Here is a 26,652-nt window from a genome sequence, read left to right as displayed (position 1 = left end):
ACCTTTAACACCACACGAAATATGTGAACAAGTTGCAGTCGCGATTACACTTGCTGTCTGGCAGTTTTCTCGTCGCCGTATATTTTACGAGGGAGCTTAGGTATTGCTGGCTTGTAATTCGTCTGAAATAAATATCATCACTGAGCTAGTACGATCAAGTCTCATTAAGCTAGACCGATCAGGTCTCATTAAGCTAGACCGATCAGGTCTCATTAAGCTTGTACAATCAGGTCTCATTAAGCAATTGCGCTAACGCGCAAACCCCAATCAATCTCGGTTCAATCAAACACGCATAAAAATGGGCTATAAAACTTTTTAAAACCTTACATATTTCCGATATCATTATTCAGAGTATTAAAAGGCTTATGGAATGTCAATGTCTATCAAACATATCAAAGAATTCAGACCATCAAATGAGGAATACTAGAGAATCCATGCATGAAGACTGACGATTTTACACAAATGAAGGAAATTAGTTGGTAAATATAGCACATAAAAATTGAGATCACTGCATTTTTCCTCATACGATGCAACAACAGCAATCAAAGCGATCACAGCGGATCAATGAACTGCCTCAATTTTCACTCGAGATTTCAAGGCTCCTTAGTCGAGATCAACGCTAAAGAATTGCAACGTAAACTACAATTTCCAACATCCCTGCGTTAGGAGGACTATTCTCTTAATAAACCATGAAGGTACACGTCTTGGATAAATAACGGCAAGCATAAATAACGTTATGCATGTCAACACAACCACTGAATGATAACAGGATTAATTAATAAGCTTTATAAGTTAGTTACTTAGTATAACTTACCACTATATTATTTGGTACACAGGGAAATAAGATGATTTACATTTGGAGAGGACGAAAAAATATGCCCAGTTTTCGGCAATTTTTACACACAAAATAAAATTCAGGATGCCGACGCAGTCGAAGAAGGCGGACAAAGGACGCAGCTGTTGAGCTCAGATGAAGACCTGCTCGCTGGCGAGGTTTTCAGCGAAGGGCACGACGAAGTAGGACGTCGCGAAGTAGAAGATGAGCCCGAATGTGATGGAGATGGGGAGGGCGGGGAGCGCCTTCTTGAATATTGCCAGCATGATGAGCGTGAGGCACAGCCCCTGCAGGAGGGAGGGGGGTTATGTCAGCACTCGTATCTCACTCCCCAGGCACTCGGCACTCCTCACTCCCCAAGCATTCAGCACTCACTCTTCATTCCTCAGGCACTCATCACCCATTCCTCAGGCTCCCCACACTCCCCACGACTCACAATGAGTATGGCGATGAAGCAGGCTATTGTGGTGTTCCAGTCCCCGTAGGAGGAAGCTTTCCCCACCAGCACCGAGTAGAAGATGAAGTCCCCGAGCCCCAGCTTCACCCCGCCTGCACGAGATTAAGTTTCCTTTTATCCCGCCTTCAAATACGCATCGCTAATTTAGACAATTTTATCAATATTTATTCTGCTTGATGACAAAATCAAGCAAAAGAATTCAATTAAATGACAATAATTCCTTTATTGTCATAAAAATGCAGGCAGTGTAAATTTTACTGAAATCAAGCTGCAGCTAACGAGGCATAAGTCGCCACTCAGTACCTACTGGTGTTAGCAGTGGCCACTCAGCAGTATTAATACTCGGTATTAATCAAATCGTATAATACTCGTATTAATAAAATCTTATAATAGGTACTCGTATTAATAAAATCGTGTAATACTCGTATTAATAAAATCGTATACTACTCATCACGAATACTATGATCTACAGGGTTGGATTATGACACAATGACAACGAAAGCTGTAGCGATCGGCCAAGAAAGTTGTGGTTTAGTTTGGTTTATAAAAGTTTCTATTGGAATAATCCTCATCAAAGTAGCAACTCAAGTGCTGTGGCGACATAAGCGCTATGGCGACTTTATTGTCATGCATAACTCACGCTCCTCCTCATCCTCCTCCTCCTGGGGCTGCTGTGCCCCGCCACCTCCTGCCACGTCAGGAGCTGACGCCTCCCCATGCTCCGCCACCCGCCGCTGCCTCGCCGCCTCACGCTGCTGCCTCCCCGCCTCCCACTCGGGCCCGAAGCCTGCCTCAGCCTCGCTGCTGCGCCTCCTCCTGCTGCTGCTGGGGGCCGTGCTGATGGTGGGGCGGCCCACGCCCCCAGCAGGAGCAGGGGCATGGTGGTCCTGGGGTAGAACAGGGAACTTTATAAACAACTGCTTCATGATAAGTGTCAGCAGATAATGACAGTGTCAGCAGATAATGACAGTGTCAGCAGATAATGACAGTGTCAGCAGATAATGACAGTGTCAGCAGATAATGACAGTGTCAGTGTTTTATCGCACATTGTTTGCTGTTGATTTAGAAGCACAAATGTCGGTTGGAACGCAGTATTTATTAAAAAAACACAAAGAAACAAGTTAAAAATATATAAACAAGCGTAATAGACTGATGAACAATTAGCAGTTTTTACAAAGATTTTAGAGCACAGCGAAAAAAATCTACCGTATCCTGGATATCACCCACACCCCCGGATGTCACCCGCCCCCCCGGATGTCACCCACACCTCCGGATGTCACCCACGCCCCCGGATGTCACCCACACCCCCGGATGTCACCCACGCCCCCACCTGCTGCAGGGGGTCGGCCACAGCCTCGCCGCCGTCGTGGCTGCCGCCGCTGCACAACAGAGAATGAGATGCAATTTTCTGTACGTAGTTATTTAGTCTTGAACATAACGAATAATTCCGTCAATGATTGTTTCAGTAACGCAAAGTTACACAATAGAGGATTAGATCTAACTTTCTTTGCGTTACTTAGCTACTTATTAAATTCAATTATATTTATTAATTCAGTCAATAATTGTTCTAAATAAGTGATTAGGAGCTCTTTCCTTACATAATATTTTAACCATTGTTTCAATAAATGGGTTAAGTTTTTGACGAATAAGAATAAAGAATCCATGAACAATTAATACTCATGGATGTACAGCGGGGAGTGTGTCAACGGACTGTGTTGGACGATGTATATTGTACACAGAGATGCATTAAGTGAGATTTTCACTAGTGGGTATCTGTAAAAGAGTGTGTTGAGTGGTGTACAAAGGTGTGTATTAGGGTCATGATAGAAGGGGCGTTGAAGAGAGTAAGAATGTGTCTATTATACAGTATAACCTCGCATTACGAAAGTCCTGCCTCACGACCAAAGCACCTTACAAACGGTCGGAATAAATGTGTTATGATTTACGACCCCAGGGCACTGCTTAAGGGCAGGCAATTGGCATGACCAGTAAACCTGCGCTCGGCATGCGGGTTGTCGAGTTGGCCAAGGATTAAAGCCGAGATAAAAATAAGATATGCACTATCTTGGGTCAGAGAGATGACATTTAAGGCGCCTTAAAACAAAAAAGTATTATTTTTCACCCAGTTAGGAGTACGATATATAATACATAACAGGTGACTTTGGAGAGGCACTGACACAGATCTGAGTCTTCTCCATTAATTTTAATGGAAAAAATAGGCTTGCTTTATGAAGCAGCTACTAAACATAACGATTTGATGCACAAATAGGGTGGGGTTGTACTGTATTGAGAATATTTAAATGACCTAATACACGAGTATTGAGGAGTGTGGTAAGGTGCGTATGAGTTGGTAACGGGGTTTGTTAAAGTTTGTTTTAAGGAAGGATTTCTCCTGACACTCAAGAGGCCTCCTTGTCCACCATGACTCACTTGTCGGTGGTGGAGGTGGAGGGGGTGGATGACTCTGCCATGGTCAGGCTGGAGTACAAGATGTTCGCTGCACGAAACAAAATAAATAAGAACACGTAGCACGTGAGTTACGTGCGAGGGCCGCTACACATGGCACTTGTGAAGGTATAGGTAGTCTGCATGTGCCACTCACAACACTCACGACACGCACACGTGCTGCTCACGACACTCACACGTGCTGCTCACGACACTCACACGTGCTACTCACGATACTCACACGTGCTACTCACGACACTCACAAGCGCACTCACACGTGCTGCTCACGACACTCACAAGCGCACTCACACGTGCTACTCACGACACTCACACGTGCTACTCACGACACTCACACGTGCTACTCACGACACTCACACGTGCTACTCACGATACTCACACGGGCTACTCACGACACTCACAAGCGTACTCTCACACGTGCTACTCACGATACTCACAAGCGCACTCACGATATTCACATGCAGCACTCACAACGGCCACTCACACGAGTAGATGAGTGCAGGGAAGATAGGTTCGTTGCGCTCCTGCGCCGTCTCCACCAGGATGCGCAGGGGCCCCTTGGGGCACAGCACCGCCACCAGGTCTGCGAGACAACAAATAATTAATATAAAAATATATCTCACACATATAACAGGTAATTAATTGAGCCTTACTCACACCTCACCAAAACCATCAACAGCAACGTCACCTCCATAACCACCATCCGGCACTTGCAGCAACGCGACCATCAAAGATCCCCACACAGCGTACTCACTAACTCACCCCACACGGCCAGCACCACCCACACGGTGTACTCACCCCACACGGAGATGACGGCCAGCACCACCCACACGGTGTACTCACCCCACACGGAGATGACGGCCAGCACCACCCACACGGTGTACTCAGGAAGATACTTGATGAACATGAGTGACATGAGTGACGCCACGAAGATGAGGTACGCCTGCTGCAGGCGCAGCGGTCCCTGCCAGTGGATGCACACCATGCCTGCGCAAGACAATATCAACACTAGTTTCCATTACATATTAAGAAAAAAAGTCGCCTCATTGCCTTTAAAGTGAATTTTCTTCATGATAAACCAAGCTTTACACTTTCGAAATTTAACCAATACAGAGCACTGAACTTGCTATGAATAGCGCGACAAAAAAATATTTACTTCTGAACACCACATCTGGACTCAAACCAGCACCCCTACATTGGAACTCACCCATCACCTGCGGCACTCACCCATCACCTGCAGCACTCACCCATCACCTGCAGCACTCACCCATCACCTGCAGCACTCACTCATCACCTGCAGCACTCACCATCACCTGCATCACAAACCCATCACCCACTTCCCTCACCCATCACCCCGAAGTTCCAGACGATGAGGGACACGGTTATCCAGTCCAAGCCGATGTTGTAGCCGCGGAGCAGCTCCCTGGCAGCCAAAACACATGAATTATTAAACCTCAAACATACAATGTTCAAACATGTTGATTAATACATGACTAATAATATTAGTATAAGATAGCAGAATATATATATTTACACACGTGCGATTGATGACCAGAGAATTCGTTGGTTTATATTATCAGGGAGTGGAACTTTTCTTCAGATGACGGTAGAGCAGCGTGCAGCATGACTCACATGACCGTCATCTGAAGAAAAGTTCCACTCCCTGATAATATAAACCAACGAATTCTCTGGTCATCAATCGCACGTGTGTAGACTAATAATATGTACATCATTTCATATTTGCTGCTCAATCAAAGCTAGGTATTCAGTCCTGCTAGAGTGATAAAATTCTGGCCAGAACCAGCAGTGCAGCCCGCAGCATGATTCACATGAGGTAGAGCAGCGTGCAGCATGACTCCCATGAGGTAGAGCAGCGTGCAGCATGACTCACATGAGGTAGAGCAGCGTGCAGCATGACTCACATGAGGTAGAGCATTGGTGCAGGGACTGCTGGTGCAGGGACTGCTGGTGCAGGGACTGCTGGTGCAGGGACAGCTGGTGCAGGGACAGCTGGTGCAGGGACAGCTGGTGACGTGATACGGGCATTAATAACTACGTTGTCATGCTAAAGCTGCATTGAATTCTGGGGCATGAACCCGCCCCTCACCTGCCGACTGACAAACTTGGTGAGTCACGCACATGTTGTGCGTGATTCACTCCCGCCACACGCATGCTGTGGTTGAGGGGATGTAGGCTGCACTGTTAGCTGTACCAAGAGTGTAATGAGCGTTGGTGTTGCCAGGCTGTGCTTGCTGTGCGTGGGGCTGGCAGGCAGCCACACTGTGCACCTGGGGAGGACCTGCCCAGAAGTCGAGCCCTTCCCGAACCTGGCCATTGATAAGGTGGGTGTCTTGGGGAGTGTGGTGTCCTGAGGTGTGTGGTCTAGGGAGTGTGGTGTCCTGGGGAGTGTGATGTTCTAGGGAGTGTGGTGTCCTGGGGAGTGTGGTGTCCTGAGGTGTTTGGTGTTCTAGGGAGTGTGGTGTCCTGGGGAGTGTGGTGTTCTAGGGAGTGTGGTGTCTTGGGGAGTGTGGTGTCCTGAGGTGTGTGGTGTTCTAGGGAGTGTGGTGTCCTGGGGAGTGTGGTGTTCTAGGGAGTGTGGTGTCCTGGGGTGTGTGGTGTCCCTGGGGTGTGGGAGGGGCAGATGTAATTTTCCACTGCCACCCTCCAGTCGCGGGATGACCAAGGCGGTGCACCAGCATGGTCGCGACCTCGTCCCCATGTACACATGGGGCCTAAAGCTGTCTTTGGTGTGGTCGCGGTCGGGTTGTGTGTGTTTACATCACCTGTTGGTATGTCTTGGTTGTACACGCTGTACCTGCAGGTACTGGGCGTGTGGTACGTCGTGTACCAGTTCGACACGCGGAACACGTGCTCCCTAACACGCTGTACCTGCAGGTACTGGACGTGTGGTACGTCGTGTACCAGTTCGACACGCGGAACACGTGCTCCCTAACACGCTGTACCTGCAGGTACTGGCGTGTGGTACGTCGTGTACCAGTTCGACATGCGCAATATGTGCTCCGTATGGAACGTAACACGACTGGCTGACGAGCGTCTGGCCATCACAGAGACGCGGCAGTTGTGGCTGCTGGACGCCGTCAGCCTCGACCACCAGCACCTTGTCACTGCCACCCTCGACATCCCCAACCCTGAGGTCCCCGCCAGGATGAGGATCTGCTGGCCCACCTGTGAGTAACCAACCCACAATGTCTATTCAACCCACTAACCATTGCTAGCCCAAGTGTTTGGGACGTAGTAGTCCCAGGCTACACTGGAGGCCTCTGTTCCTGCAGGCAAGTCGGCAGAGGGCCAGGAGGCCAGTCCATCACTACCGTTCATTGCCCTCAGTAGGGCCAGCTGATGCCCTCAGTTGATGCCAGATGCTGTTGCTTGCTTCTTACCGCTGGTAGTGATGCGGACGATCAGGGATTGTGCTCAGGAACACGTCGTCGTCTCTTGAAGGTCTCTAGCATCTCAGCTGAGGAAATTTTAACGTACCGCAGAAGTGCAACCTTATAGACGAGGGTGACTCACTGACTGACTGCACGTGTTTGACTCGAGCGATAGTCGTGCTTTCAACCAAGCTTCTGATGCATGCCTTACCGACGAGCGATACCCCGACATGGCTGATGCATTATTAACGGAACACCCTGGGCTGTTCTATACAAACTTGCTCAAGTAAACTTAGCTGTCTAATTACCCATAGCGGCTGATTACTCTTGAAAACCATCTCAAGTCTAATTGCGGGTTGTTTTTAGCGTTTGTCCTCCGTGTTACACCTTACGACCTCTAGTATAACGTATATCGCCTGGCAGTTTTATTCCTACGACGCACGGCTGTGCACGTTGCCTCGACCGTTGCCGTGTTGGTGTTCCGGGTGAGACTCTCCTAGAAGACCACGTTACCAATGACAGAATATCATGTTATTTTCATTGCGAAAATATTTAGAATACGGAATATTAATTCAGAATACGAAAATATTTTGCACGGAAGTCTGAGACAGGCGTTATCACTCAGTGTCAGGCGACATGCGAAGTCAGCCAACGTACTCCACTGACTGAATCAGTCACTGACTTGATAGTTCGCTGCCTGCACTGATACACCAGTCCCTTACAGTCTCGTCTCCCCGTCCACAGCGCTGACAGGCAAGGCAAACTTCACGGTCTTCGACACGGACTACACGAACTACATGGCGGCGCTGGAGTGCGACAGAGCGGGGCTTCTGCACGTGGGTGCTGGACAGGGTGGGGGCTGTCAAGTGGACAGGGTGGGTGCTGTCACGTGGACAGGGTGGGTGCTGTCACGTGGACAGGGTGGGGGCTGTCACGTGGACAGGGTGGGTGCTGTCACGTGTTGAGGGACATGGGGTCCTGTGAGGGACATGAGGTCCTGTGAGGGACATGGGGTCCTGTGAGGGACATGGGGTCCTGTGAGGGACATGGGGTCCTGTGAGGGACATGAGGTCCTGTGAGGGACATGAGGTCCTGTGAGGGACATGTGTTCATTGTCATCATCGCCTCCTCTATACATCACCACGCCATTACCTCCTGCCCCTCCACATCACCACCGCCACATCACCACCACACAAATTATACAAGTCAGGCTCGTGGATGACTACGAGCGCAGCATTCAAATCTTCCCTTGCATATTTCAAGTTCTAATTTGCTGCTGAAGTTTAATTAACGCACCGACTGAATGATTCAGAACTCGGAAGGACTCGGTTTAGTTCCACGTATAGAGCTGCTATCCTAAGTAGTCTTTCTTGTTTGCTTCGGTGATCCTTAATATAGATAATATAGATTTAAAACAGCCATATTGGGCAATACACATATTCAGAATTGAAATGCCTAGCACCAAATCGAACCCGGTGGAAGTCTAGTAGCTACTTCAAACTATCGTCAGTCCTGAAAAGATCCGGTCAAATGACATGATTTTAGATCTTCTGTGAACAAGTCACGAAAATTAAATGAATCGGCGACAGGCCTACTCTTTAGCGCCGACATCACTATGTTATGTTAATACCAAATTTAAGTACAAAATACCATACAAATACATGTTGGTTCACTCTCGCGGCTCCGGATCACGAAAAATAACTGGATTATTGCTGTGACAAGAGCTACTTTGGGTAATGAGAATCGTCACAGGCCATTAATATTATTGTTCTCCTAAATCTGACGTTAGGTCGCGTCTGATTGGACAGTTTTTATGACGTCTCCACCTATTCTGTGGTTGGCTTACAGTCTCTGACGTCAGCCGCTGGATGTGGGAGCTTCTTCGAGTGGAGCGCCCCTTCTCACCGGGGTGTCTCTGCGCAGTGGCGGCACCCGTCGGAAGAAGCGTGCGACCTTCGACGGCCAAACTCCCCGACCTCAACCCCACCCCGGGCCCTGGCCCGGGGTACCTTGCGTCCTGGGCGGCGCCGCCGGCGGGGGATTCGTCCCTCGTTTTTTCGTGGTAGGAGGTGCAACTGCTGCTGTTTTGCGAGATTTTAGCCACATTAGTTTGTTAACATAGCTTGTAGATTTCTACTTCCTTCCAGCCCCGTCAGATAATCATCGTTATTAAAATCTACATTGCACCAGAATATCATACATTTATTCCTTGTAAATAGCACGTTGTACACTGTCCTATTGTCTTGATATGTCATCCATTGTGTCATTCTGCCCGCAACTGTCGTTATATGTCCGCCATTATCCGATGAAAATAAATTGGCCTTATGTTTGGCAGTGTGAGTCAGTCACCGGTCCAAGGTCTGCGAAACACGCGACATTTTCTGCTTAAAATGTTCTCCGTCCCACGAACCACTTATTCGTATCCTTCTTGCGTGCGTATAAATACAGCCGCACACGCAACGCGCAGTCAGTCGGCAACTGCTTTCGCTAGGTGTAGGTGTCGTGTGTACTGGTGCAAAGTTATCGTAAAACTCATTTCCTGATCAGCTGGCTGACCCTTGACAGTTATCACGATGGAGCTCAAAATAACATTGTAAGTACCATTAGAGTTTCTTTCACTATGAATCAATAGACGACCATAGAATCTTCGGATTGTTGAAAGTTTTCATTAGTTTCTAATTACTAAATCGATATAGTCAATCGAATGTACGCTGAAAGCTATCGATGGCATTGCATGGCTGCGCCCGCCGCTGCTGCTTTGTGTTTGCCCAGCTGTGCTGTACGCAAGAAGCCGCATAATTGAAGATTATAATGTGCACACATTTAATATATATATGTATGTGCACGGTGCACGACTCAAGCAAGCTAAGACTTGATAAACAATATCTGGTGAGTCATAGCGAAATGAACAGCGGTGCATTAACACATTGAATGGCTCAACGAGTACTCGAGTAGTGCCCTCGCGGCTTCGCCGAGCGCAGGTGTAGAGCCGCCTGACGCCTGCCCACTGTGGTGCTGCTGGTGTTGTCAGTGCAGTCAGTCCGTGGCACCAGCTGGTGTTGTCCATGGCACCAACTGGTGTTGTCCGTGGCACCAGCTGGTGTTGTCCGTGGCACCAGCTGGTGTTGTCAGTGCAGTCAGTCCGTGGCACCAGCTGGTGTTGTCCGTGGCACCAGCTGGTGTTGTCCGTGGCACCAGCTGGTGTTGTCCGTGGCACCAGTTGGTGTTGTTGAGCAGACTAGACATGTATCATCGCGGCACAATGAAGCAAGTGACAAGTAAACACGAGTTTGAAACGGGAATAATATCAGTTAATAAAACTTTCAACCCCGACTTTCCAAATTACACATAACATTCTCTAATATTTTCCAGAATTGCAAGACCCTTCGCACATTGCCCGAGCAAAATAATTTTCAATATTCACCAGCAGCCAGCATTCTCACACATTTCCCAAAACAAAACATTCTTCAGTATGCAATATCACTCAAATATCAACATACTCCAATATTCAACACTGCTCAATATTATCCCACATCATCCATGTACGAAACATTCAACCTATTTAACCGTACCAAACACTCCTACCTGTTGCGGTAGTAGGGGCCGATACCAAACATTTACCACGTACGGCTGAGCAAAATATTATCTCACCTTAACCAGTATTGAACCTTCTCTCATATTCACGAGCACCAAATATTCACATATACTGTTAAGCATTCTCCCGCAATAATCAGTTGAATCAGTCCTTAAAATTCTCCTAAAATACAGAATTAGCAAAAAACAGCCTATTATATTTACAGAGCTTAATTTTAACTATTCCAACATAGCAGACTCAATTCTCAATATAGGTAGCTAATTCCTGTTTCCAGGTAAGTACCTAATTTCTTTATTGAAATTATTCACGGAAATGCAATTTTTCCTATCCTGTGTACCTAAAACTCACGAAATACACACGTGCAAATACAATAGTTTGATTTCACTTCGAATAGAGTTCACAATAACGGAACCGTGCAACTTAGTTACCTTACAAATTTGCTCTGTAAACCCTGTTGTAACACGTCTTCAGCAGCAAGCTCTCCGCTGACCAGTTGGTAAGGTTGCCAGATGCCACTACTCAACTCGAAGTTAACCGACTTGATGAATCTGATGTCTTGACGACATCAGATTCCCCCACAAACGGGGGATCAGATCATCACCCACAAACGATCCTGATGATGTCTTGGCCGATGGATCAGAAATTATAACCTCGAGTATAATAACACGAACAGCTGAAATAACACGTTCGTGTCATTATACCCCAAAGTTAAAAATTTCAGCATAAATCTCGAAGCTCGACGGTGTGTTCTTGAAAGTCGTCGTGTGTTCCAAGTTCTAACCGCCAAAGACCTTCACTTTAGGAGGCACTGGACATTAAACACTTAGGAAGTTGTGTTTCTAAAGATTCCTAAATTAGCTTGTTCAGCTGTTAGAAACTTCATTATTTTCTATTAGATTGCATCGCAGTTCACACTAAGGGTACACGATGGAAACGGGAAGCATGTCTAATTAGCCACATAACACCACGAAATGCACTAAGCTACTGACAGTTTGACACCAGAGCCGGTGCAGAGCGTCGGGGGTAGTGGGGGGTAGGGGGTGCGGGTAACCCCACCTTAGAATAGGGAGTATTTTGGGGGTTGTTTATCAGTCTTCCCTGGAATGCGTGAGTTTTAAAGCCTTGCTTTTAATTGCAATTTGTGCGTGTTGCTAGAACGCGACGCACATATGTACGTAGACATAGAAGTAACACAAGCGTGTTCAAGAAAACGTACTGCACGCGTGTTGTTGTACATATTTGCAAATCGCATACGTGTTAACAGAAACGAAATGTCCGCGTTAGATCCTGTATTGAAGATAGCCCTGTTCACGCATGCGCTGCTGAAAACGCGGGTTGGCGAGCATTAGTAGCAACCCCATTGGCATGAAAGTAACGTAAGCGTGTTGAAGATAACATAATGCCGAAGTGTTTTTCTATGCGCACGCAAAGCAAGCGCGTTGACAGACACGCATCGCACGCGTGTTGAATCTCACGCAACTCTCGTGTGAGCAACACGCACTCGATGCAAGCGTGTTGTAGATAACGCAACGCAAGCATGTCTACGTACACGCAATGCAAGAGCGTTGAAACGCTGGCGTGTTGATAAGTTCGTACCCATGCACAATGCACATGCAGCGCCACAACTACAGGCAGGGGCTAGTCGCGCTCGCGCTATAAGAACTCAGGCCAGCTACTGAGCAGGGTAAGCCAATGGTGGCCTGGCCAGCCGCTGATTTCGTGTGTCATTTGACCCTTATATTTTTTCCCATGAAACTACCCAAAATAGCTCCNGCTGCTGTGTTCGTGACCGCTGTACAGCTGCTGTGTGCGTGGCCGCTGTACAGCTGCTGTGTACGTGGCCCCTGTACAGCTGCTGTGTACGTGACCGCTGTACAGCTGCTGTGTACGTGACCGCTGTACAGCTGCTGTGTGCGTGGCCGCTGTACAGCTGCTGTGTACGTGGCCGCTGTGCAGCTGCTGTGTACGTGGCCGCTGTGCAGCTGCTGTGTATGTGGCCGCTGTACAGCTGCTGTGTAAGTTAGTTTTAATAATTGTATTTGTGTATATAACATAAATGTTATATGTTATATAAAATTGTGTATATAACATAACATAAATGTACATGTGTACGTGATTACGTTACTTTGAGCACATCTTGGTTACGTTACTCAGCATCTGAGTTTCTAGCTCCGAGACGTGCAGTGTATTGGCTGCAGCACTCGCAGGAGAGATATTGCTTCACTCATTTTTATGATTGGGAAATGATTCTTGTATTGTCCCTGCTCTTATTTTATATTTACGTACTTTATCTCTACTAAATGACGCGATTGGCTGATGGGGATTCCAGTTATAACGCCTACGCTGTTTGTTTTCTTAATTGATATCATAAACATGTCCGGGTTTGTTGTAAGATAATAGCTCACTTAGCAGACGTGTGCAAGAGATGACAGCTCTGCACCCAACCACTCGAGGGAGCGGCCACAATTTGAGATGTTTTGAAAAGAATGAAGATGTTTTCTCCTAAAAATGACGATGTTTTCTTCAAAAATGACGTTTTCTTCGAAAATTACTACGTTTTGTTAAAAAATGAAGCTTTTTTAAAAAATCATGGCATTTTCTTACAAAATGAAGTTTTTTCGAAATGACGTTTTCTTATAGAATATGCATAACATACATATGTGGCATGTTGGTATCATGTGTCATGATGGTGTCATGTGTCATGATGGTGTAATGTGTCATGATGTTGTCATGAGTCATGTGTCATGATGGTGCCATGTGTCATGATGGTGCCATGTGTCATGATGGTGCCATGTGTCATGATGGTGTCATGTGTCATGATGGTGTCATGTGTCATGATGGTGTCATGTGTCATGATGGTGTCATGTGTCATGATGGTGTCATGTGTCATGATGGTATCATGTTTTGAGTGAGTAATTATAAAGAGAACATCGGAGGGGTTATAACTTGACTGCACCTCGTACTTGGCGACCAGATTGGCTGATTTATACCTACCCATAAATACTAGTCAACTTGTGTACATATATTTTGTAAGACTCGACAGGCAGGATTTTGTATCTGAAAATAAAACGAATCTCGTAAGCGTGTTTTGTTTCCGGCAATTTGAGGCTGTGCCTAGGACACAGGGAGCGCTGTGCCTAGGACACAGGACGTTTGTGTATCCGATGTCGTCAAAAATTCTAAATTTTCTTAAGATGAAATTTTTGATGTTGGAATAAATTTGTTTACGGGGCTCGCGTATGGAGCACCGCTCCTACTTGGCTCCTGTCGCTCCTGCGGGCGCTGCCGTCAAGCTCCTATAGGAGGTCACTGCACACCGAAGGAAATTGGGGACTGAATCGATCAATTTATTAAAAAATAATAACGTCGAAATGTTCGCTACAAAATAAGGTATGTATAACTTCATTGCAATTAATAACAATTTGACACATGACGCTGTAGCTCATTTGTACGGTCGTGAAATAAAATGTTTCATAGCTTAGAACAACAAAATTTGATCGAAGAATATGAGGTCCTGTGAGGGACATGAGGTCCTGTGAGGGACATGAGGTCCTGTGAGGGACATGAGGTCCTGTGAGGGACATGAGGTCCTGTGAGGGACATGAGGTCCTGTAAGATACATGATCTCATGGTCAACATCGCCTCCTCCATATCACCGCCACAATGCCTCCTCTTCACACCACGCCATCGCCTCCTGCTCCTCCCCACCACCCCACCACCGCCACATCACCACCACACAAAGTATACAAGTCAGGCTCGTGGATGACTACGAGCGCAGCATTCAAATTCTTCCCTTGCATATTTCAAGTTCTAATTAACTGTTGAAGTTTAATAAACACACCGACTGCGTAATTCAGAACTCGAAGGGACTCTGTTTAGTTCCACTTATTAGAGCTACTATCCTAAAAAGTCTTTTTTTTTTGTCGACTTCAGTGGTCCTTAATATAGACAATCTAGATTTAATACAGCCATATTGTGCAATACGTATGTTCAGACTTGAAATGCCTAGCACCACATCGAATTTGATGAAAGTCTAGTAGCTATTTCAAACTATCGTCAGTCCTGAAAAGATCCGGTCAAATGACACGATTTTAGATCATCTGTGAACAAGTCATGAAAAGTACAAGAATCGGCAACAGGCCACATCAGGCCTACTCTTCAGCGCCGACATCACTATGTTATGTTAATACCAAATTTAAGTACAAAATTCGAACACTAACTGGATTATTGCTGTGACAAGAGCTGCTTTGGGTAATGAGAATCGTCACAGGGCATTAATATTATTGTTCTCCTAAATCTGACGTTACGTCGCGTCTGATTGGCCAGTTTTTATGACGTCTCTCCTCTAGCTATTCTGTGGTTGGCTTACAGTCTCTGACGTCAGAATTTACTCCCAGGCTTCTAGAAACTGGATTACTGTTGACGTCTCATTTCATATCTATATAAAAACTAAACTAAAACCTCAAGAATTGTGCAAAAATGGAATATGTCTTGAAAACATCGTGGTAGGAGGTGCAACTGCTGCTGTTTTGCGAGATTTTACCCACATTAGTTTTTTAACATAGCTTGTAAATTTCTACTTCCTTCCAGCCCCGTCAGATAATCATCGTAATTAAAATCTGCATTGCACCAGAACACCATACTCCATACATTTATCCCTTGTAAATAACCCGTTGTATACTATCCTCCTTTTGCCTTGATATGCCATCCATTGTGTCATTCTGCCCGCAACTGTCGTAACATGTCCGCCATTATCCGATGAAAATAAATTGGCCTTATGTTTGGCAGTGTGAGTCAGTCACCGGTCCAAGGTCTGCGACGCACGCGACATTTTCTGCTTAAAATGTTCTCCGTCCCACGAACCGCTTATTCGTATCCTTCTTGCGTGCGTATAAATACAGCCGCACACGCAACGCGCAGTCAGTCGGCAACTGCTTTCGCAAGGTGTAGGTGTGTAGTGTACTAGTGCAAAATTATCGTTGAACTCATTTCCTGCCTGATCAGCTGGCTGACCCTTGACAGTTATTACGATGGAGCTCAAAATAACATTGTAAGTACCTTTAGAGTTGCTTTCACTATGAATCAATAGACGACCATAGAATCTTCGATTTGTTTCAAATTTTCATTAGTTTCTAATTACTAAATCGATGTAGTCAATCGAATGTACGCTGAAAGCTATCGATGGCATTGGCTGCGCCCGCCGCTGCTGCTCTGTTTTTGCCCAGCTATGCTGTACGCAAGAAGCCACCTAATGAACTATTATAATGTAATTTATATAACGTGCACACATATAATATAAACAGGTATGTGCACGGTGCACGACTCAAGCAAGCTAAGAGTTGATAAACAATATCCGGTGAGTCATAACGAAATGAACAGCGGTGCATTAACACATTAAATGGCTCAACGAGTGGTGCCTTCACGGCTTCACCGAGCGCAGGTGTAGAGCCGCCTGACGCCTGCCTACTGCGGTGCTGCTGGTGTTGTCCACAAGACCTGCTGGTGTTGTCCTCAAGACCTGCTGGTGTTGTCCTCAAGACCTGCTGGTGTTGTCCTCAAGACCTGAAATAGCCTAACCCTCCCACCTCCCCCCTCGCCCGCCCACTTATCTCAAGGCCTTTTAGACACCGCCACGTTTCCGCAGCTATGGTCGTATCCTGAGAGCTCTTTAAGCAAGTGTACGGTGACCGTAAGTTCTCCGTAACCCTAACTCCGCTGTTACTTTTTACTATCCTGTTTGTTAAGAACCTGCAGCACAGGACCTGTTGAGTCACATTTATTACGCGGCACCTGATGCGCATAATATAATATCCATCCTCTTCCTATCATCTGAGTCTTTGCTAATATAATTATCATTATCCTACAGTGTGGCTATAAATTTTCCTCAAAAGACAAAAGGCGACTGATGGTTGCGAATCTTGCAAATCATTTTGGGATACAAAAAATCAGTAAAAACTTTACATTTTAATTTCATCCACGTTCAATTTTTTTACTTGCAAGAAAATAATGACAAAATATTAGAGATCGTAAACGGTAATCTCATCACATCACACTTTCTACTTTCACATCGTATTACATCACATCGTCTTACATCTCATCTTATCAAATCACATCGTGTCGCTTAACGTTGTTTGATAACACAGTCTCTCATCACTGGCTTGATCCAGTGCAAGTAGTGGACTCTGATGAGGCAGCACTGGTCTCAGGCTTGGAAAGACACTACTGCTGCATTTGTTGCAGCGTTTGCTGCAGGCGCTGCAGCTGCTGCACGGCCTGGTCCTCTTCTCTTTAGCGCTCCGACAAGATGCACTGCAGTCGATCGGCTTGTTCGGTTTTGGCAGCTACGGTTTGCATCAGGTTTTTACTGTCCGATCGAAGTCTTTCCACCTCACAAGACAAAAACTCGAGAATGTCTCGCTTGCCTTCAAGGCTGGTCGCCAGCACCTCGACTTGTTCTCGATGTTCTTCAGTTTAACGTCGCACGTCACACAAAAGTTTCTCTCCAGCTTCCCTGGCTTTTCGGATCTCCCGCATCATTGCTTTCTTCTTCTCAATCTCCTCCGAGAGCTTTGAAATTTTCTCGCTGACGCATTATTTTTCCTCCTCAATGGCCTTCAATTGCTCCTGAAGTTTAGCTAAAGTTTGCAGTTCGTCGTCGTGCCTTTTCTGTTACTTTTCTAATCGTTTCAAAGCTTGGTCAGCCTCAGCCTCGAGCGCAGCTATGCGCTTTTTCAACGCCGGAAACTGGCAGCGAACCTCGTCAATCTCGCACTTCAGCTTATCGTAGTTTTACGTGAACATTTTGCCGATCTTGTGGAGCTGATTCTTAAGCTCCTCAATCTCCTTCACGGCGTTAGCCAGGTCGCACTGGGCATCTTTGACCGCTTTCCTCGCACTGATAACGTCTTTTTCGAGCTTAGAGTTTTTCTCTTCAAGACATCGTCTTCTATCTGTAGCCGACAGCAATTTCTGCTGATTCGCCGCGAGTTTTTTGGTCATATTGCCGTAATCCAAAGAAAGTCGTTGTTGTTGCTCTATTTTCAATTGCCGCTGCTCCTCAATTTCATTTACTTGCTCCTGGATTTCGCAGATCGTTTGGCGCAGCTCAACATTAAACAATTTAGCTTTGCTTATTCTGGTGTCTTCGTCACAGCAAGGCCGTCTATTGAGTCCACCGCAAACACCACAAGACTCGGATCTTGAAGAAGTACTTTCGATATCTTAGCTCGAGGTATCGATGGTCAGTTGAGACACATTGCTCCCTGTTTCCGTGATGTCGCACGACGTGCTCGAGCTCGAAGTACTGTCGACACTCTTGCCTTCATTAACATTTCTGGTAGATCCATTTGATGAATCCTTGGAGCTTCTGCTCGAATTTGAACTTGAGGACGTTTGACTTCTAGTGCTGTGATTTGTCGCGCTGCTAGACGAGCTTTTGGACGAGTTCTCGAAAGTGGAAGAAGCTGTAGTCGACGGCTTGCTCTTCTGCCGTTCGCTGCCGCCGTGCTTTGGGCAAACTTTCTCGTTGATGTTGGATTTGGAAGGCATTTTTTCGAGCTAAGGAAGTTCGCACTTTGACCGAAGATTTCACATTGAATTGGTGCGACGGAGAGGCGACTTTTGGGCAGTTGAACTGCATCCTAGATACCAGCCTGAATTAGACGAGGCCAAATTAAATTATTTTAAGCAATTTTTTGTTTTCGTAAATATGATGCAATACAAGAAATCTTCGCATTTCCGAAATTTCAAAGCAAAACCAAATTGAGCTTGTGTCTACTGCATTGAAAAATAAATCATATTGATCATCTTACGATGCGCATGACTTGTGAATTTCGTTTTCGATTGAAAATTTCAAAATTATCAAACTAGGGCGAGATCGTATTTTATGAGTAAATATTGTTAACTGTTATATATTAATAATCTTGATAAACACAGGAAGGAAGTTTTTCATAATGACAACTCTTTTTGTGTTCGCTGCAGGACAGCAAAAATTGTCCTGGAATATCAAAGTAAGAGTTGAACTTACTTCACGTTTTCCGTTATCGTTCATATTAAGAAACAGAGATGGAGTTTGCGCAACTGGTAGGCGGGGAAAAGTTGTGGTCAAAACAATTACTACAGACGGAACTTCATAACAAACCACCCTGCATACACCGGTCAGACACAACTTATCTCGAAGGCATTCGATACTAGCGATTCGATGGCGCGTTCTTCGACATTCTTTTTCACTTTGTCTGGTCAATTATACTCCGTATGATATACTTGCGTATTAATAAAAAGCCTGAACATTGATGGTGGGTCTAGACTTTAGATGGCGGTGGCAAGGCCACAACAAGTGTTCTCCAGAGCATGCGCAGAGCTGCGGCAACCCACACTTCCTGCCGATACTATAGCAGCGCTACGCAACACTGCTGGTGCTGGGACAGCTGGTGCAGGGACAGCTGGTGCTGGGACAGCTGGTGCTGGGACAGCTGGTGCTGACTCACTCCCGCCACACGCAGCGCGTGACTCACTCCCGCCACACGCAGCGCGTGACTCACTCCTGCCACACGCAGCGCGTGACTCACTCCTGCCACACGCAGCGCGTAACTCACTCCTATCACACGCATGCTGTGGTGGCACTGTAAGCTGTACTGTAATTTGAAATGTAAGCTGAAATGTAAGCTGAGCCGTAAGCTGTGCCGCAAGCTAGCTGTACTGTAAGCTGCACTGTAAGCTGTACCAAGAGTGTAATAAGTGTAATAATAAGTGTAATAAGCGTTCATGATGCCAGGCTGTGCTTGCTGGGCGTGGGGTTGGCAGGCAGCCACACGGTGCACCTGGGGAGGACCTGCCCTGAAGTCGAGCCCTTCCCGAACCTGGCCATTGATAAGGTGGGTGTCTTGGGGAGTGTATGGGGAGTAGGAGTGAGTCCTGGGGTGTGTGGTGTCTGTAGGTGCAGGGGTGAGTTCCGGGGGGGTGTGGTGTCTGTAGGTGCAGGGGTGAGGTGTCCCGGGGTGTGTGATGTCCGAAGGTGTGGGAGTGAGTTCCGGGGAGTGTGATGTCCGAAGGTGTAGGAGTGAATTCCGGGGTGTGTGGTGTCCGTAGGCGTAGGGGTGAGTCCTCGGGTGTGTGGGTTGTCTTGGGGTTTTGTGAAGGATGAAGGTGTCCCTGAGGTGTGGGAGGGGCAGATGTTATTTTCCAATGCCGCCCTCCAGCCGCGGGATGACTAAGGCGGTGCACCAGCATGGTCGCGACCCCGTCCCCATCTACACATGGGGCCTAAAGCTGTCTTTGGTATGGTAGTGGTCGGGTTTGTGTATGTTTACATCAGTTATTGGTATGTCTTGCTTTTACACGCTGTACCCGCAGGTACTGGGCGTGTGGTACGTCGTGTACCAGTTCGACACGCGCAATACGTGCTCCGTATGGAACGTAACACGTCTGGCGGACGAGCGTCTGGCCATCACAGAGACGCGGCAGCTGTGGCTGCTGGACGCCGTCAGCCTCGACCACCAGCACCTTGTCACCGCCACCCTCGACATCCCCAACCCTGAGGTCCCTGCCAGGATGAGGATCCGCTGGCCCACCTGTGAGTAATCAACCCACAATGTCTGTTTAACCCACTGCAGCCCACTGACCATTGATAGCCCAAGTGTTTCGGACGTAGTAGTCCCTGGCTACACTGGAGGCCTCTCTTCTGGCAGGCAAGTCGGCCGAGGGCCAGGAGGCCAGTCCATCACTACCGTTCATTGCCCTCTGTAGGGCCAGCTGATGCCAGATGATGTTGCCTGCTTCTTGCCGCTGGTAGTGATGCGGACCATCAGGAATTGTGCACAGGAACACGTCGTCGTCTGTAGTATCCTAGCTGAGGAAATTTTAACGTACCGCAGAAGTGCAACCTAATTGACGAGGGTGACCCACTGACTGAGCGCTATGACGTGTTTGACTCGAACGATTGTCGTGCTTTCAACGTAGCTTTTATTGCACGCACTACCGACGAGGCCTCATGAGCGATACCCCGACATGGCTGATGTATTATTAACGGAACACCCTGGGCTGTTCTATACAAACTTGCTCAAGTAAACTTAGCGGTCTAATTACCACTAATGATTACTCATCTTTAATGATGGGTTTAACCTTATAAGATGTCACTGAATGGCTGACGGAGTTGCAAATACGTAACTATTTATACGTAACAGAACTAAGGCGAAAGCCATCTCAAGTTTAATTGCGGGTTGTTTTTAGCGTTTGTCCTGCGTTTTACACCCGACGACCTCTAGTATAACGTATATCGCCTGGCAGTGTTATTCCTACGACGGACGGCTGTGCACGAAGCCTCGACAGTTACCGTGTTTGTGTTCGGGGTGAGACTTTACTAGAAGACCAAGTTACCAATTTCAGAATATCATATTATTTTCATCGCGAAAATATTTAGAATACGGAATATTAATTCAGAATACGAAAATATTTTGCACGAAAGCCTGCGACAGGCATTTTAGTCAGTGTCAGGCGACATGCGAAGTCAGCCAACGTACTCCACTGACTGAATCAGTCACTGACTTGATAGTTCGCTGCCTGCACTGATACACCAGTCCCTTACAGTCTCGTCTCCCCGTCCACAGCGCTGACAGGCAAGGCAAACTTCACGGTCTTCGACACGGACTACACTACATCTTGGTTACGTTACTTTGAGCACATCTTGGTTACGTTACTTTGAGTACATCTTGGTTACGTAATTCTCAGTCAAATGTTGCGTACTTTTGCTGAGCGGAAGATAACTTCTTGGAGAAAATCCTATGGGAATAGGGTTTCCGTTACGTATTTCGTGGAGAGCAGCTCCAACGGCAAAACCGGGGCCTATACTTTCAAAAAAAGTTGAGAGATCGTAAGTTCATCAGCCAATCAGTGATGGCCTTTCAAGCAAAATCTACCAATCATAGACAAGAAAATAGCGTATACTCTTACGTTACGAGCGAGTTTTGAAAGTATGGCCCCAGAACTGTCGGATGCGAGATGATATTCGTTGACGTTCGCCGAAGGGTGGACGACTGTCTCGATGCTTGCTAATTCGGATTTAATTTTCTTAAAAGCTATCAAGTCATTCTCAGACAGCTGTAAAGCAGTGGTTTTAGGATTTGCCTTCAAGATTACAGTCAGTGGAAGTACAATTTTGGCAAAGTTAGGTAGAAGTTTTGTGTAAAATCCAACCATTCCGAGGAAGCGGCGAAGCGCTTTCGAATCCTTCGGAACTGGAAAATCGAGGATTTCTCTGATTTTACTGGTGGTCGGTTTGATCCCTTCTTGTCTGATGTTTTAGCCGAGAAAATCAATCTGGTCTTGAAAGAAGGAGCACTTTTCGATCGATATTTTCAAGTCGTTTTCGTGAAGAATGTTGAGGACGTTCTCCGAGTCTTTATAATGCGTTTGTTCATCTTTAGAAAATATAAGGATGTCATCGAGGTAGGTGAAGCAGTTGGTGCAGTTTCTGAAAAGGTTGTCCATGTAACGCTGGAAAGTCGCTCCGGCGTTCTTCAGACCGAAAGGCATATACTGTAAATATATTCGAATAGTCCGAAAGGTGTAGCTACGGCAGTTTTCTCAATATCGTTGGGGTGCATTTTAATTTGATGGTAGGCTCTTACTAGATAAATTTTGGAAAATATTGCGTTGCCATATAGTTAGTTTGTCAGACTCTGGATGTTGCGGAATAGGATATCTATCGCTTTTGCTAATGGCATTTAATGCTCTGTAACTGCCAGATGGTCTCCACTGGCCTGGTTTCTTTTTGGGAACCATGTGCAAAGGAGAGGACCATGCAGAGTTGGAAGGCCTTATGATACCTGCTATAAGCAGATCCTGAAATTCCTTATGCGCGGCGTCAAACTTCTCTTTACTGAGTGGATGGACCTTTGAATAGGTCGGTGGCGCACTACCAGTATCAATGTGATGATATACTTTGTTCTCCGCTGTCTTCCTATGTTGGGCATTATTTCTTGGCTGAGTTAGCGACGGGAATTTATCTAGAAGGCTCGTGACGTTTGTTGCAAGTTGTGAATGATCATTTACGATTAACCTACAGACCGCTTCTTTAGCAAATTTGGTTGCCATTTTCACTCTTGGTTACGTTACTTTGAGCACATCTTGGTTACGTTACTTTGAGGAGGTAGAGCAGCGTGCAGCATGACTCACATGAGGTAGAGCAGCGTGCAGCATGACTCACATGAGGTAGAGCAGCGTGCAGCATGACTCACATGAGGTAGAGCAGCGTGCAGCATGACTCACATGAGGTAGAGCAGCGTGCAGCATGACTCACATGAGGTAGAGCAGCATGCAGCATGACTCCCATGAGGTAGAGCAGCGTGCAGCATGACTCACATGAGGTAGAGCAGCGTGCAGCATGACTCACATGAGGTAGAGCAGCGTGAAGAAGAAGAGCAGCAGCAGCGAAGAGATGATGAGCCACCCGTGGATGATCTGCTCACGAGTTATTCTCTTAATGGCGTGTCTATGGCTGCCTATAGCCATAGAGCTTGTAAATGGCTGCCTATAGACATAAAGCTTGTATATGTTGGCCAAAGCACAGGAGCTACACGTCTCGCCACAAGGGCTACTAACTAGAGCATTGAAAGGATGTTCACTAATTTGGCCATATCATCAATGGGCTGAATTTCATATGCCTATACATACAAATTCATACACCTATACATAAAACTTCTTAGAAGCTCACACAGCAAAACCCATGTAGTAGAAGTACCATCTATGATGCCCAACAACATGCAAGTTGCTTATATGGTCATAGACGCGAGTGCTTAGTGTTACGGTTGCGGGAGTTATGGTTTTATGGTTATGTCTCAAAAGATTGTTCTATTAAGGTTAAGGCTGAAGGAATTATGGTATTTTAGTTATGGCTAAGGAGTTACGTCATTACAGTTATGACTTAAGAGGATATAGCGTCACCTTGTAGCACCGGAACTTGTAGAGCAGGATGAGGAAGAAGGTAAGCACCACCACCAGCGCCAGGATGATGAAGGCGTTCACGAACGCCCCCATTACGTTCTTCGCAACGCTGTCTGACGTCTCGTGGAACGGCGTGTACAATCTGCACAGCGGGAGACACTTGTACCCTGCATGTCTCGAGCCCTCCAAGCCTCAAAAAAAGAAGGCCTGGAGGATAGTGTCTGACGTCCTAGCCCTACTCCACTGTTCATGGCATACACAACAACCCACAACCAAAATAATCCTCTTAAAGTGGCTTTACGGAACAATGGCTCCTGCATTACAGTATTAGAAGCCCAATGTGTAATGACTGCGATATACCGTATGTAGATATATACAAAACATATCTATTATATTATTGAACCTGCCACTCCTGACTCTAAGTAGATGTATACACTTCTGCCAGGTAGACTACATAGTACCATCAGGACGATCAGGTAGACTATAAAGTACTAACAAGTAGATGCCCTTCTCTGAGTAGAATGTAACGGAAGCAACAGTAGCAACAACGACCAGCATGCACAGCGACACGGGGATGAAGAGCTTGATGACGTGCTGGGCCCCGTACTTGAGCACCAGCTCCTCCTCCTCCTCCAGTTGCTGCACAACATTTATTTCCATAACATATTGCAGCAAAATTAAACTCTAATATAATTTACTCCTGCATGACGCATTACAGTGAAATTAAACAGTAATATAATAAACCAGTTGCAATCTTCAGAATGGTGCTTAGTTCTGCCAGACACAGAAGGGTAGAGGCATCACCATTGGCAATCAACAATAGGATTGCATAGCTTACTAAGCCTTCTTATGCTTACCAATATAAATAGGATAAATCAGGTAATTAAAGTAAAATAGATGCTAGTATCCAGCCATTTTTGTTCTTATGATGCTTGCCCATTTGTTTCTGTGAATCACAATCATTCTTTTAAAGGGTTTGAAAGTTTATTGTCCGGCAATGTTTGAGCGAGCAACAGGAGCCAAGCAGATAAATCAACTAGTTGCTCAGTGTGCAGCTGAAAAGCAGATGAGTATTGCTTACTATGAATTGTAATTATAAATATTTAAGGAATTATGATTGGCAGGAAGTTTAATGGTCATATTTGCCAGATTTTTTAGAGAAGATTTTTCTTTACAGTGGATAAACTCCAACGTAAGGAATAGAAAGTTGCCAGATGGCTCGTTATCACAGATGCTTGAGCACACAAACACACAAGAATTGTGGTCAAAATAAGCTTGGTGGGGATCTTGCAGTGCATATGTTCATACATGTATTGTATGAATGCATTCAGATCAGTCTTCATCCATAATATAGAAAAATTGTGGTGTACACAGAAGAATAGAATTACCCACCTAAGAGAGAAAATGCAACAAAAGACAGAAGACAGAAACAATGGAAGCTAGGAATATATTAAAAACGTGTCATTTTGTGAGCCAAAGCTCTCACTCGCTCCATGTGCTCCCGATCCCTCTGCCTGCGCTGCTCAAGCCTGGCTGCCCTCTCCTCCTCGGTGAGGGGACGGCGACCAGGTGGGGGTTGAGGGGTGGGGCCACCAGCCCCCTCAGCTGCCATCGGGGTACTTGGGTCCTGCAGGCACAATATGTAAACTAGAGGTCATTTTTCTTTGATATTTACATGGACTTCATGAATGATTTGTTATTAAATCTGTATGTGTGATCTATCGTCTACCCTCACTTGGAGTGATGCCAATAAGAATAACATAAAACAATTGTATATGCTAGGTTTCACCCTGATTCCAAAGCAGATAAACATGTTAGTCTGAGTTTGTTATGTCGCCTGAGGCAATATTTATCAAGAATCTTTAATGGAATTTTGTTGGAAGCTTTCTAAATTCTGTTGACACAACCATTAACACCAATCAATGAAATGGTTGATCGAGCCTCATAATGTTGGTGAAAACTGGTATGGAGTTAACCATCAAATAACATAGGAGTGCTTTTTTGTCAACTAGTTGAAAACAGAATCTTTTAAGTCACAAACATATTTACATCGATTTTACTTAATTGCTTAAAATAATTATTAGGAATATCACTTGGTTTCAAAGTACTTGGTATAACCAAAAAAATCATCTGATTTTATAAAATTTAAAATATTTTGTAATTTGTTTATAAATTTCCTAATCAAATAATAATTTGAACAGAATAATTTCACTAATTTACACCTAAACCAAAATATTGCGCAACATCATTTTCCCACTAAGTGATGTTGGAATTCATGCTTTGCAAATTTTCATTTTGAATCCAGTTGCTTTGGCAGGCACTGTCTCTTTCTTCTAATGTAAGAGTAAAATCTAGATAGAAGCAGAATCAAGGATATACGGTACGGTATATACATATACCGGTATTGCAATATTCATAAAAATAAATGTAAAATACATGTGTATTGGATTAGAGGTAAATGAGAATGCTTTAAAATTAATCAATTTTATACTCAAGGATTGGCTTGCAGTTCAAAAATAATCAGGTCATTCAAAACAAATCTATAGGTGCAAAACTAGTACTTTTTTGCGTGAGCATTTATATATTTTCAAGCTACAAAGTATGACATATACTAAACAGATAAATTGAATAGAAATGTACAAAATTTTAATTTAACACACAAATTTTTAATTTAACATATAATTGAATTTCCACTTCAACTATGAACAAAATATCTCAATTGAGTCTTGAGCGTAATGTCATCAGCTGGTAATAAATGTGCTGTTCTTACATTATCTGAAGGATTTGTAGCTCGAGGTTCTTTAGCAGCTCCTGAATTTCTTGTTCTACTGCCATCTTCTACTGAGTGATCTTCAATGCTAACATGACCATCCATGTTTGAGGGGCAGTAGAAGTTGGCTAGCAGCCAATTCACACTCCACAATTTAGATATTTTTAATCAGGTATACAATTTCAATTAGAATCTAACTTT

The 26,652-nt window shown here is 45.4% G+C and overlaps 1 protein-coding gene across 3 annotated transcripts; it reads right to left on the bottom strand.

Annotated features, from left to right (window-relative positions):
- Window positions 1-295: 295 nt before the first annotated feature.
- LOC108666722 (presenilin-1) lies at window positions 296-26,652 on the bottom strand. 3 transcript variants are annotated; one of them, XM_047879821.1, is made up of 14 exons: window positions 26,452-26,652; window positions 25,168-25,308; window positions 24,178-24,320; window positions 23,682-23,823; window positions 23,131-23,198; window positions 5,102-5,178; window positions 4,624-4,742; window positions 4,554-4,578; window positions 4,240-4,338; window positions 3,723-3,789; window positions 2,623-2,671; window positions 1,933-2,179; window positions 1,272-1,384; window positions 296-1,122 (listed from the first exon to the last, which is right to left on the bottom strand). In XM_047879821.1, the coding sequence occupies exons 1-14, from the start codon at window positions 26,554-26,556 to the stop codon at window positions 967-969; spliced, it is 1,551 nt and encodes a 516-aa protein (XP_047735777.1). In that variant the 5' UTR covers window positions 26,557-26,652; the 3' UTR covers window positions 296-966. The 3 variants fall into 3 exon arrangements, with proteins under 3 accessions (XP_047735777.1, XP_047735770.1, XP_018009126.1); XM_047879814.1 differs by having other exon boundaries at window positions 4,554-4,742; XM_018153637.2 differs by lacking the exon at window positions 4,554-4,578 and having other exon boundaries at window positions 4,599-4,742.

This window comes from Hyalella azteca, unplaced genomic scaffold, assembly GCF_000764305.2.
Source record: "Hyalella azteca isolate HAZT.00-mixed unplaced genomic scaffold, Hazt_2.0.2 contig422, whole genome shotgun sequence".
NCBI lineage: Eukaryota > Metazoa > Arthropoda > Malacostraca > Amphipoda > Hyalellidae > Hyalella > Hyalella azteca.
This window is presented reverse-complemented; position numbering and strand designations above follow the sequence as displayed.